Below are 13,084 nucleotides of genomic sequence, written 5' to 3' on the forward strand. Positions count from 1 at the left end.
TTGGCCTAATTAAGTTGCTCATTAGCATATGCCTCTATGTCAGGGATTCTTAGTAAGCAATTAAACACAAAGGTATGATTTATCCCCATCAAAATATGTTGACTGCACATGTTGTAATCAAATCTTTATTTACATGCCTTTTTGCATGGATTATTGCACAGTTATTATTATTTTTCTGTTTCTGCTTTGTTTCCCCAACTGAACTCTCATTGTGTTGTGAAATTTAAATTTATCACCCTTCAAATTTCTTAATTTTCCCTTTACAAAATGGGTATATACAGTAGATGACACTTAAACATATAATCTGAAAGTCACAATATGTAGCAAAATAATGCCCATTATACCATACTTTAGACAAATGCAGAGCCAATAATAGGGATAATTTGCTGTTGCACTGCTATCAAGTGCTCCAATATGTGAAAATGAAGCAATTATGATGAGCAAATGTTGGCAACAAGCCATAGAAATGTGTCTAACTATGCAAAGGACTGAGAAGTTAAATTGCTATTGGGAGAAAATGTGAAGAATCTGGATAAAATAACATTTATTCATTCATTTATTTTCCGAGTAGCTTATCTTCATGAGGCTTGTGGTTTAAAAAAAAGGGGAAAATATATTTTGAGAAAGTAAATTACATTTGAAGCTACTTACACTTGTTTTGTTTAATTATATTGCTTTAAATGTATTCTTTATAACTGTTATAACTTTTTCTGCAGTTGATCCAACTTGATGCAAATGCATGACAATAAGGAGCAGCCAGATCTTTTCCTACTTAGGAAGGTAAGAACAAAAGTTTGCAAAGTATCTTTATATTTCTGCAGCAATGTCATTTCTAGTCTAGTGCATTGACCCGCTTGCATCTAATTTGATAAATTTATACGGTACGCAAACACGTGCACAAAAACAATAAGCATGTACGGACGTGAACTTTCACTGGGCCGTGGTCTCATCATGCAGACTCATTATCGTCATGGTAACACCAAGTACAAGACACAATTGCACACACTCACCCCCCACCACATACATACACACTCATGCACCTAATAGGATTCTCCATCTGTCTATGTAAATCAATAGCAACCTTTGGTGACCTCTTGGGCTGTGCAGTTTGACAGTTAATCACTTGATAAGTGTGTGCGTGTGTGCGTGCATGTGCACCATTGTTCCCGTGTATATGCATCTATTGTTGATCATTTAATCTTATTGGGGATAGAAAAACAACAGAAACAATAGGGAGAGACACAATGCTACTCTGTGATTGGGTCAAATTATAACAGTTTTTACTCTAATATATTCATATTTTTCCCCTCCCTACATGATTACTTTAGTGTTATAGTATGATATGAATATTGTTTTTGGCAGGTTATGTTAATATCAATCTAATACTGATGCTTTCTTTTGTTATAAGAAGTACCCAAAATAATATTAATACTAATCTTCAAAAAGACCACAATTGTTTTTATAACATCTTGATTTTACTCTGATATAAAATACATATTTAAACTGTATTTTTGTAAGATGAATGAACAACATTGCAGGGTGTGTGTGGTGTGATAGGACTTAAAAAATAATAATAAAAAAATAATGTAATGGGAGTTAAAAGCAACAACAAAAAGACAAAAACGAGCATCCAAATTTCATTTGAGAGATTACATTCAAATCTGATATCTTTTCATACTATAAAAACTTTATGGTTTGCTTGAATAAGTTCTCGGTGGTCTTTGAGCCTCGTCCTCGGCCACATTTATATATTCATTACTGTCATTAACCTTCCTGCAGCACCGTCCTCCGTTCATCTAATTACTCCCCCCACTTGCCACCATTCTGCTCCCCCACCTGTTGTCTGACAAATGAACGGTTTCGCCTCATTGCTCGCGTGACAATGTCAACAGATGGGGGAAGTGTGTGCACACTTGTGCTCACTGGCACACACACACAATCATTACTGGTGTAAATTGAGCAACATATGTTACAACAAAAAATCCTTGATAATGGTAAAAGTAGAGCAGTCAAGGATAATAAAAAAAAAACAGTGATGTTTTCATTTGTTTTGACATTGCACAGCAGACATGCAAATTAGACCTTTCAATGTTGTTTTAGTTTTAGAGATAGATTTGGGCAAAGTGGATCAAATTTGCTGGGGATGTTGGGCGGTTGACCCCTCAACTAAAGGCCATATTCCCCCAATTTGGCCAGCACTATTTTATAGCTTCCGCTTGGCTGGCTTGAAGATGGCGTATGACAACACATATGCTCACGATACAACCATCTGGACATCTGCTGTCCGGAGGACCGATGCCTCTTTGGGACAATTTGGCCCAATTTTCTGCTAAGTGGTTGCCTTAAATTTTTCCAAATTTAGTGGTGTTTTTGGTGTGTTGGTTTGAGGATCTCGATAAAATGTTTATCTTATACTAATTGGCGGAAAAATGTTAAAGTGAGTAGCATGCCCACCTCATAACTCAGATCTGGGTTCCATACTATGTGGAGATGACCTTTGGGTGATAATATACGGTCAACCAAAAGCAGGAAAAATTCGTAGGAATTTTGCCAATATTCCATTGGAGACACAAAGAGAGTCGCTGGAAGTACTTGCCAATTCACTAGTACTTTGTTGTACTACAGTCCTATTACCAGTAGATGCCAATATTGCTCTGTGCTATAAGATGAACTTGGAGGAATCTGTCAGCATTATTGGGCAAAAAAAAGGATCCATCTTTTTAATTTCTGAAATCATCACATCTATAGTACTGGTGCTAACACTGAGAGGCAACAATCATTAACAATCATTTGGAAAAGACAAGTTTTCAAAGTGAAAATGTGGACAATCAGCCCTTGTGCAATAAAGTCAGTTTGTTGGAATTTCGACCTGGTGGTCACGAAACAAACAGTCAATTTTTTTCCAAAATGAAGAAACAAACAACGTCCTAAATCATATATTCACGTACATCTTTCATAAACCATTCATGTCTCATCTTTAGGGTCTGGAAAATAAAATGAAGGGAAATAATCCTGTGGCAGAGTTCCAAATGGTAAGACCTTCAAAAAGTTCAATAACTGTTAAATATATCTTCATAAACTCCAAAGTTTTTGTTCCTTCTGTTTTCCCAAATCCAGGACTGAAGAGTCGATCAGGTGCAGCAGGAGAAGTTGGGCTTTTTCCTGGGCGCATCCAATTTGGGCAGCGACTGGTAACTTTTCTCATCCAACCTTGCATTTTTCAACACCTCCCTATCCAGACAGAAACCTTTTTGAGTTTAGAGCAGTAATACAGTGCTAACTTGACTTGCGACTTTACTAGGAAACCAAAACTCATTCATTTATTTATTCAACCAATGTTTTTTCCCCGTTTTCGTCATCGTTTTCCCACTTTCCAATCAATTTACAGTAATACCTCATTTATTGCAGTAAATAGGTAAGAAGACATGCCGCAATAGGTGAAAAACCGCAATGGAAAGACACTGCCTTTATGGTGCCTATTTAATAGTATTTTGACTCCCAAAACGTAGACATGCCCTCACATTGCCTGGGAAATAATGTTCTAAATGGGTACATTCGAGGGCATGTAACTAATCTTTTACCTGGCAAGGTGCAGTGCCGCCTCCAAAATGTTGGCGCCATCCTTGGCGCTGGTTTCACAGAACAACGTGTTGTAGGTCTGTTTAAAAAATAATAATAATCATGTTTAAAAAATAATAATAATCATTTTTGAAATGGTAAAGAATCCATTCATGTCTCTGGCTGTCAATGGATGAATGTCGAAATTAATAGTCATATGTATAATTTGTCTTCTATCTAAATGATAATTAATCACTTTCTTCACAGCAACCAATAACAAATCCGTTCTACCTTGTACTCCTACCTAAAGCATTTGGAAATTTGACGCTGAAAACTAATTGTGTGTCTGAAATTCGTGTGGTACATATTTGTGCTCAGCCCACAAAGAATAATAATGTTTGGACACCATCTGGTGGCTTCTTAGTGGTAAGCCTCTAAATTCAATTTTTGTGTTCATTAGGTCACATTTTCTTTTGCCAATTTCCCTCGAATATTGGTAGATCAACTTTAAAAAAAGGCTAATAATAATAATAATAATAGTCATCACCATAGCCAGCTTCTCGCCATAGCTGGTGGGCACACAGTTGGTTGTTCCATGCCTGAGATCACACTTGTTACCAATCAGCATGATGGGGACGTCCACCTGAGACATGTCCTGTTTTTCCCCCCCACACACAAACACACACTCAATTGCTTAATCTCAGTACAGCTCATATCAAAGCTTCTTCACACGACACACCAAAGACTTCAGTGACAATACTTACGCATCGGCTGCTTGTGAAAGAAATAAGAGAAATGTGTATATAATAAAGATCAAAATGTGAAAAAAAAGACAGAAGATAGCTATTTACCTCAATCATGTCCACCCACTCCCTTACATTCAGGAAGCTCTTCTCACACGTCACGTCATACAACAGCAGTACGCCGTCCGCTCGTCGGAAGTAAGATTTGGCGATGCTGCGGAATCTGGACATGGAAAAACGCTCATGATAACGTCACTCACGTATGCTTACAAAGACAAACACGAATAAAACACCTTTCCTGTCCGGCAGTGTCCCAAATTTGTAATACAGTGGGCTCTCCATCCACAATGAATGTCTTCATTTGGAAATCCACACCTGCAAAAATAAAAACAACAACAAATAAACAAACCATAATCTTCAAAATGATAAATTTATTCTAAATTATGCCGAAACCACAACTACTTTGAAAAAATTATAACCTTTAGGGTGTTAATTTGGAAAGTAAACAGTGTTTTTCTGCTTAAAATAATATAACAAGTACAATAATGTAAAAAAACAAATTGCTAATATGTCAGTATATGACCAAAATCACTGAAAATACTAACTCTGTCCCATAAAGCGTTACATCTAAAAAGTCTGTAATTGTTGAAGTGTGAACTTGTGGTTAACTTTTGCCCACCCAGAGTTGCATTGCAGTTGTGTTTGAACTCATTCTTGCAGAGGCGCAGAAGGAAGCTGGACTTGCCCACGGCCGAGTCTCCAGCCATGACGATCCTGTAGACCTTCTCCGATGTCATGTACCCGAGGTCGCTGTCCTTGTCCTTTTTCTAAGGACAACAATCAGGAGGCAATACTCTCACTCACCACCTCATTCAGATTTTGCTCATTTTGACCTTTTAAGATCTCTAAAAGTATACTCTCAATCATAGGGTTCTCACGTGTACACTGAGGGCGCTCACAACTTTTCGAGTGGGCGGAGTGGCAAGCGGTGGCGCCGGAACGGGTTCGGGCGGCTTCCAGTCCATCACGGAGCTGCTGTCGGAGCCAAATGCGGACTCCACATCTTGTGTTTCTGCTGGCTGCCGTGTCAAATAACACAATGAGACAATGGTTTACAAGGGAGAAGAGAGTGGATGAGCGTAGGCTACATTGACTATTCCACAAAAAAAAGAACAAATATGACAGCCTTCTTAAGTGGTGAAGATGGTTTCATCATGCATTCATACAAAAAAAACACTAGGGGGTTCTAATTGGCTACCAGTGGACCATTTATACTCCACCACCATTGTTATTTATAGTTGTAATTCATCCAGAATGCCTAAACAGGGACCATAACAAGAAATAAGGAAAATAAATTTACATTAATAACTCTAACCTCTGTCTCATCAATCAAGCAGGTAGTGGTGAATTCCTCCTTTTTATTGCCAACTATCTCCTCCACCATTTCCACCTCCTCTTCCTCTTCTTCCAGGCCTTTGACCTCCTGCTCCGAGTCGTATCCGCCGTGAGAGCCTCTCAACGTGGACAAACCGCTGTCCATATAGATTTCGGGCAGGCTGTCTTCCTCGCACTCACTGCTGTTCTGTCTTCTCAGGCCCGGGTCGCACAGCGCCAGGGCCAACGTATCGTTGCTGGGACGACGGCCAAAGTTGGAGTACTCTTCGGGACGCTGGCAGAACCTTGAAAAGACATCAAAGAAATTAAGGTATTTTTTGTGTGGCTAGAGGGCTTTTTTTTCCAAAATATACAGGTAGTGACTTGTAGGTACCTAAAATGACAAGGAATTGTCGCAAAATTAACTTACTGCCTGCCATTGAAAACAATAGAGGTCACATTCACTTAAACTGGCAGTGGATGCTCATATTTCAGAGCCATGAAGTTGAAATGAAATGAAATAAATATTCAAGAGAGATAGAGAAAAAGTGCTGAAAATCACAACAACAAATTGAATCTAACCTGTCTAACGCGTATGGTGACTGATAGCCGATGCTTTTACTTCGGTTTCTGTTGTTTGAGTTGCTTGCGCTGCCGCTTGACTGTAACACAGTATTACAATACATTTTTAATAATCAAATATTCATAGATTTATAATGAAATAATGTAAATATGCCTTTCACGTAAAGAAAAAACATTGTCAAATTATTTTTTCGGACCAATATTTCCGGTAATTGGGTTCTTTACAGTAAATGTAATGAGAATTCGTTAAATAAGATACATTGAAAATAAATGGAGAAAAATGAATGCAAAGGCTTTTCCTGAGATTAAACACTACCTTAGTCATCCTCTCCAAAGCAGCTCTAAGACCATCGTTGCTGTCATGGAGCTTTCTGTTGGCCTCCCTTTTTGACACACCCAGAAATATGAGGATTATCAAGGAATATTTAATTTCTTGGCCATTTTGATGCATGTGTTTGTGACTCACTGTAAGACCTCAATCTGGCTCTCCAAGATGTCTCGCTCATCAGCAAATTGTTTCATCAGCTCTTCATCTCTGTAAATGAGATGCATTCATGAATATACAAAATAGCAACCTGTCTTGGGAATTTAGCATGTTGCAGAAAATGCTGAATTATTATGTCAAATTCAGAGAGATTTTTTTTGGTGGTACCTCAAAAGATAATAATTTTGGTTTATAATATACAGGGTGTTCCAAAATGTTTGACCCCATTTCGTAAGCCAATAATTTTGACAATTTTCGTTGGAATGACCTCCAACAAAAATTGTCAAAATTATTAGCCTACGAAATGTGGTCAAAAGTTTTGGAACACTTTGTATGTCATGCTAGTGAGTACATGTCAGTTACAGTGAGGTCAACCATGGCTCAACTAAACAGCTGTGTGTATTATTTATGATAAGAGAAACTAATCGGAGGCACTTTGTTTTGTCTGAGCTAGTGTGTTGCTAGGCAACCACACACTGCATGTCTGTCCTCGCTCCAGGATATCCTGTTTCGCTTGGTGACAAAACGAGAACACCCCCATTCCCAAGGAGAGGACACTCACAGAGAGGCATTTTTTTTCCCCTCCGACTCAAATTGCCCTGAGAATTTTCAAGTAACCTACACCGAGGCTTAAATTGTTCCAACCAATTCCATGTGCACGTGAGATAAAATGAAGCACGGTTATGTAATGACCTTTCAAAGTTGATGCTTTGGTCAGTGAGCTCGGTCTTGAGCGAATCCATGTCACTCTGGAGACACGCCACTTTGGTCTGAGACCTGAGCAGCTCCTGTTTAAACTTCTGGTTCTCCTACACACAGTTACCCAAAATGCAGAAATGCAATCATGCAAAAACAATTCAAGAACAATAACAAAATGGCTTTCGCTTGCAAGCCCTCTTACCAGCGTCAGCTCGTTGATCCTTTTCTTCAGTGCCGGACTTTCATCGTTTACTGTGATGTCCTTGTACTTTTCCTCAATCTGTGCAGGAAATTTAAAATATGTAAATCATTTATTTTCCCAAAAATTATCACAGGAAAACTTATGAAAGGAAAAATGGCTAGTCAGAAACCATCAAAACTATCATTAACCAAAACCCACGACCAGGGCCTTTTTTTGTGCTAAGGCAAGCATTTAATAAATAAATATAGTACTCATAGCCATCATGGTCAAAGTGGTACAATATCTCGACAAAATGTTGACCTAAAAGAAGGCAATAGTTGTGCATAAATCAAGCTATTTTCTATTTACTCAAAAATAAAAAGCAAACAAACATAATACCACTCATATTTTTGCAAATACTCGTTTTTGGGGAAAATGCATGTTTTGCTGATATAGCCATGTACCGTATAGACCCGATTATAAGACAATGTTTTTTTGCGCTGCAATAAGACTAAAAAAGTGGGGGTCGTCTTATTTTCAGAGTCTAGTCATGATACTCAGTCACAGTACTAGATGGCGCTATATATCTTTAAAGCAAAGGCTGAACTTATCGCCCTAGGCCAGAGCCAAACCCTGTCATGAAGAAGAAAGATTAAAAAAGATGATGGTGATAGATGAGGAAGAGTTTTCAAACAATTGCAAGTATGGTGTCATAGATCGTGATATATGGTGACAGAGAGCTCAAAAAGATGGCCTAAAAATGCTCTCAGTCGGAGAAAAGCGCAAAAACGTGTAACATTAAAACAATGACTAGTTACCATTTGCATCCTTTGTATCTTACACTGTAGCTCGCACAATTCTGTCTCATAAGTTCTTCGCAAATCATCCAGTTCAGCTGCCCCTCGCTTCTTTTCCTGCATTCACACACAGAATAACAACAACATAGCCATTAATAATTTCTGAAATGTTTGGAACTGAGGGAGAATTCCGTGTAGTTGTGTGGTCATTCCTGTGACACGTTCACCTGTTACTACTTTAGAACTACCGATAAGATGCAGTAGAAGTTTCCTCCAATTTGGGCAGTTGCACCAGATTCCGAGTCAGCTGACTCAATGCAGCACACTTACATAAGTCTTTATGTACATAGTGATAACAATTATACTATACGTCATGACTTGCCGATAAAATTCACTGCTAACCTGAACGTTTGTCACTTGAGTGCTGGTTGATGAGATTATGGTGATTTTTGCAATGTTCAAAAAGATGAAAGTCAACCCTAAAGATAGATATTATAATTTAAATAACTCTTTTAGTGTCCACATTTTCATATCACTTGAATGAGCAAATATGTTATGTTTCTTACAGTAAAGGATCAGGCCTATTTTATGTGAACAATTCAATATTCCAGGTGAGGGAAGAGCTGAACAAATTGCTTGGTGAAACATCACTTAAACAGAGTGTTAAATTTCAAATACAAAAATCAATTGAAATTTTAGTTCACAACATTACTGTGTGTAGAAATTAAAATTAGTATTGCGTCAAATTTAAAAAAAATTATGAACGATTAAAAAAAGTCACCTTAATGTTTATTACACACTTAAATTTGAAATATGTGAGAGTTCTTTTTATGTATAATAGTAATTAGCCATGTGGAAGGGAAAACTTGGACCGCTTTTGAATGAACTGTTTTCTTTATATAATATTCTTTGATTGCTCCAGATTTGATGGCAATCTACTTCCCTATCAATTAATTTTTATTTTCACAAAGATCTTTTCTTTTTATATTGCACGCAATATGAAATGTTGTAAAATACCGAATTTAGTAAGGGCACATGTCACAGATTGACAGGATCATTTGAATTCTAATGTATGTTGTTTGTACATTGGTATACTGATGAATACTTAATGAAGTGACCTCACCTGCTCACGTGCTTTCCTTTCAGTTGTGTGGATACGATGGTCCATCTCCTCCTCCATCTCGCTGAGCTGCATGGACGCTTGATCCTGCGCTCTTTTAAGACAACAGCATGTTGCTTCAAAACAAAATACTCTACAGGTAGGTAAGTGTCTCTTTCTCTCTCGCATACCGCCTGATGGCCAGTGCCAAATTTTCCATTTCCGTATTCTGTTGTTTGATCTCCTTGATGAAGCTCAGAAGGACTTTTTCCATCTGAGGAATCAGCCTAGGCTCGTTCATGCTGACGTTCTGGTACAACGTCGCTACTTGCTCTTGTCTGCAACAAAAAAATGCAAACGCTTCATCATTATAAAGTCAAAATAGCTATATGCTGATAGCTAAGTAGCTAGATATAATTCATGAAAATGGATTGCAATCTCCTATAATAATGAGTTAATCATCATTTTCTATTGTTCATCCATCTGACAGACAAACATTGGCCAACATATTGAAATGTGTATCACAATATGCCTTTATAATAGAAAATATCGCCTAGTAGTAGTATAGTAGTGACTGTATACAGCACATGTGTCAAAGTGGCGGCCCGGGGGCCATATATGGTCCTCTAGATCATTGTGTGTGGCCCGGGAAAGTAAATCATGAGTGCCGACTTTCTGTTTTAGGATTAAATTAAAATGAAGAGAATAGTTAGTTAGGTTAGTTAGAAAATCAATTCAATTTCTTAGCTGTCTGCGTCCTGTGTAGTGTGTGCACTCCTACTCAAAACTTACTTTTCTTTGTTGACTGATAGGGCGGGCTAAGTACACAGACATGGCCGCCGTCTGTCAACAGCTTGCGGCACATGCATGTTTATCATGACCGAAAAACACGATCAATGTAGACCTGTCAAGTGTTTTTTGCGAAGTATGCCCAGAGGAAAGATGCATGCTCGTTTTACACCTTCCTCAAGTTGCTGCATTTTTTTTTACCTCATCGACAGACACAAAAGCGTGTCTTTAATTTTCTCAGAACACCCTTTTAAAATGTTCCCCATCAGCTGATCAGAAAATAAGATGGTGCCTTTAGACGTTGTGCATCACACATCCGACCACTGTGACAATCAATGTCCTCTAAAAAGCATAGAAATACATCCCATGCCAGACCTCCCGGGCTTGTGCGCACACAAACAAACACAATCCATTAAGGCTGTCGATCTAGAAACAAGTTTCGTTTGCATTTCTTTTCTCTGGGCTTGCGTGGGTTTTCTCCAGGTACTCTGGCTTCCTCCCACAACCCAAAAACATGCAGGTCGAACACTCAAAATCCCTTGGTTGTGCATAACTATGATTACATGAACTAATGATTACAAGGATGTGGCGGGCTATATTTGGCCCCCGGGCTGCCACTTGGACACCAGTGCTCTAAATTGCCCCTAAGTGTGAGCTTGTGCATGAATGATTTTCTATCTCCTTGTGCCCTGCGATCAATTGTCCACCAATTCAGGGTGTCCAATGCCTGGTGCCCAAAGTTAGCTGGGATAGGCTCCAGCACCCCCTGCGTGTCTTGTGAGGATAAGCGGTTCCAAAAATGAATGATGTTAACCCAGTATACTGGTACTTCTGAAATACATACAAAGAATTGCGCATGCAGTATTTCTAAGCGCAGTATTTACTGACTTTGGGATAAACTTGCTGTGCTCGCCCAGCCGAGCCTCGAAGTCCTCCCAGGCGGCGTCGCCATGTCGCGCGTCGTTGTCCTCCTCCTCCGGCTGCTGTCGGGGTGGTGGATCGGCGTCCATTCGGTGTCGCTCGTGGAAGCCGCTGATGAACTCGGGCAGCGTGATAGTCCCGTCCTTGTCCACGTCTAGTCGGTTGAAGAGGCGCTCGGCCTCGCTGGGGCTGACGTGAAGCTCCGTGCAGATGGTGAAAAACTCGTCGCGCTCGATGCTGCCCGACTGGTCCGCGTCGTAAGCGTCGAAGAGCGCGCGTAGACGCTCCCGTTCCTCGGCGCTCATCACTTTGGGACGCGGAACGCTGGAAAAAAAATTGACCAAATCAAATGACAAAATAATTACAAATCTAACAAAAAACACCTTAAAGCTGCATTTAGGTACGTACGTGGATACGCGAACAGGTGAGCCACTGACAACTAATGTTACCTGAGTTAGTGTTTGTGCGCGTGTGCGTGTGAGGCGTGTTCACAAGCCCTGGGCTTTTCCTCAATTTAAGGATTCAAATTAGGAAATCATTGGAGTCGTAAAAAGTCATTTATTTTATTTTGGCAACTCAAACTATCCCCCCAAAATGATGATTATGAAAAAAAGTTGCCAAAAGTTTTTTCCAAGTCTCTCTTTTTTTACTCAAAATTAATTTTGCTCCAAAAGAATGAACATAATAAAAAGACTGATTGACTTTCAACCGATTCACAATGTCATTCACCTATGGGATCTTCCACTGAAAAGTTTTTTTTTCTTTATTCGTGTTTTTCAGTGACTTGGGTTTGAACCCAACAATAGGAGAAATTTCCTCAGAGTCCCCAGGCTCTCCTTCCTCAAGAGAAAAAGCATGTCGGTAGATTTGCGGAGGTCTTACAAGGTGCCCACACCTGCTGGTTGCCTCTGACCCTGGGGGACTCCAAAGTGGAAGAGGTCCCAGCCACCCCTCGAGAGGAGTGGTACCAGACCCTAAGCTGTGCATAGAGGTGAGCCCCACAACATTTTTGCTGGTGAAACGTATCATCATAATGCAGCAAAATGTCTGTGTATTATTTCTTGCTAATCAGAATTCAGTAATTTTTCAGTAATTTTTCAGAAAATGTAATTTTTCATACCAAATGTTTCCATTGTATCTATAAATTGATAAGCACATTTTTCTAATGATCACTTTTTCTGACCTGGGTTTGACAATTCCATCAATAGAAATGCTCTCCATTGCATCTTCCTGATCTGGAAATGTTCTTCTGCCCCCGCCGACGTCCATAAAAGTGGAAATGTTGTCGTTCCCTGTCAGGTTTCCACAATCCTCTTCTTCGCGGCTCCTGAAAATGGAGCTCCGCCGACGTTCAGATAAGGCTCTCGCCGATGCCGTTGCCATCTTTCTCCCTTGTTTGGACTTTCACTTAAAAAAACCTAACACTTCCCGCCATCCGTGTCCCTCAAAACATTCCAAAAAAGCAAATAAACAAGAAGATTGATCCGTTAGCATTTTCTATGAGACCTCCCTCCCATGTGGTTCTTATCCCACATCACATGTAGGCACTCCTCCTGGGAAAAAATCTATTAAAAAGTCCATGATGAAGTAATTGGATAAAACCCTGCAGGCAAACCAATATTAGAGAGCCCCTTCAGTATCATAGTTTCCCCCTTGTATGCTTTAACTTTACACGAAATACACAGTCAGCACAAATGTACTTCTTTGAAAGTGTAACTTTTAATTTAATAATGGTAATGGTGATTAATGCATTTAGAATAATTGTTGAGCTCAAGCCAAGTAGGTCAAACTCTCCGTTTATTGTCATTTGGGGTTACGCAAAATTCATGGGAAACTCTGATATCTGTTTTAATCCAG

General features: G+C 39.3%; 1 protein-coding gene across 2 annotated transcripts; it reads right to left on the reverse strand.

The window, feature by feature from the left end:
• Window positions 1–2,154: 2,154 nt before the first annotated feature.
• Window positions 2,155–12,695, reverse strand: LOC144195458 (ras and EF-hand domain-containing protein-like). Of its 2 annotated transcripts, none has more exons than XM_077715114.1 (18): window positions 12,411–12,695; window positions 11,195–11,551; window positions 9,709–9,855; window positions 9,542–9,632; window positions 8,440–8,535; window positions 7,643–7,720; window positions 7,435–7,550; window positions 6,724–6,792; window positions 6,574–6,640; window positions 6,258–6,337; window positions 5,677–5,980; window positions 5,240–5,380; window positions 4,981–5,128; window positions 4,595–4,676; window positions 4,410–4,524; window positions 4,106–4,213; window positions 3,582–3,658; window positions 2,155–3,231 (listed from the first exon to the last, which is right to left on the reverse strand). In XM_077715114.1, exons 1-18 carry the CDS (start codon window positions 12,608–12,610, stop codon window positions 3,132–3,134), a joined length of 2,376 nt encoding a protein of 791 aa, XP_077571240.1. In that variant the 5' UTR covers window positions 12,611–12,695; the 3' UTR covers window positions 2,155–3,131. The 2 variants fall into 2 exon arrangements, with proteins under 2 accessions (XP_077571240.1, XP_077571241.1); XM_077715115.1 differs by lacking the exon at window positions 12,411–12,695 and adding an exon at window positions 11,636–11,690.
• Window positions 12,696–13,084: the final 389 nt, after the last annotated feature.

Source organism: Stigmatopora nigra, chromosome 4 (genome assembly GCF_051989575.1).
Source record: "Stigmatopora nigra isolate UIUO_SnigA chromosome 4, RoL_Snig_1.1, whole genome shotgun sequence".
Taxonomy (NCBI): domain Eukaryota; kingdom Metazoa; phylum Chordata; class Actinopteri; order Syngnathiformes; family Syngnathidae; genus Stigmatopora; species Stigmatopora nigra.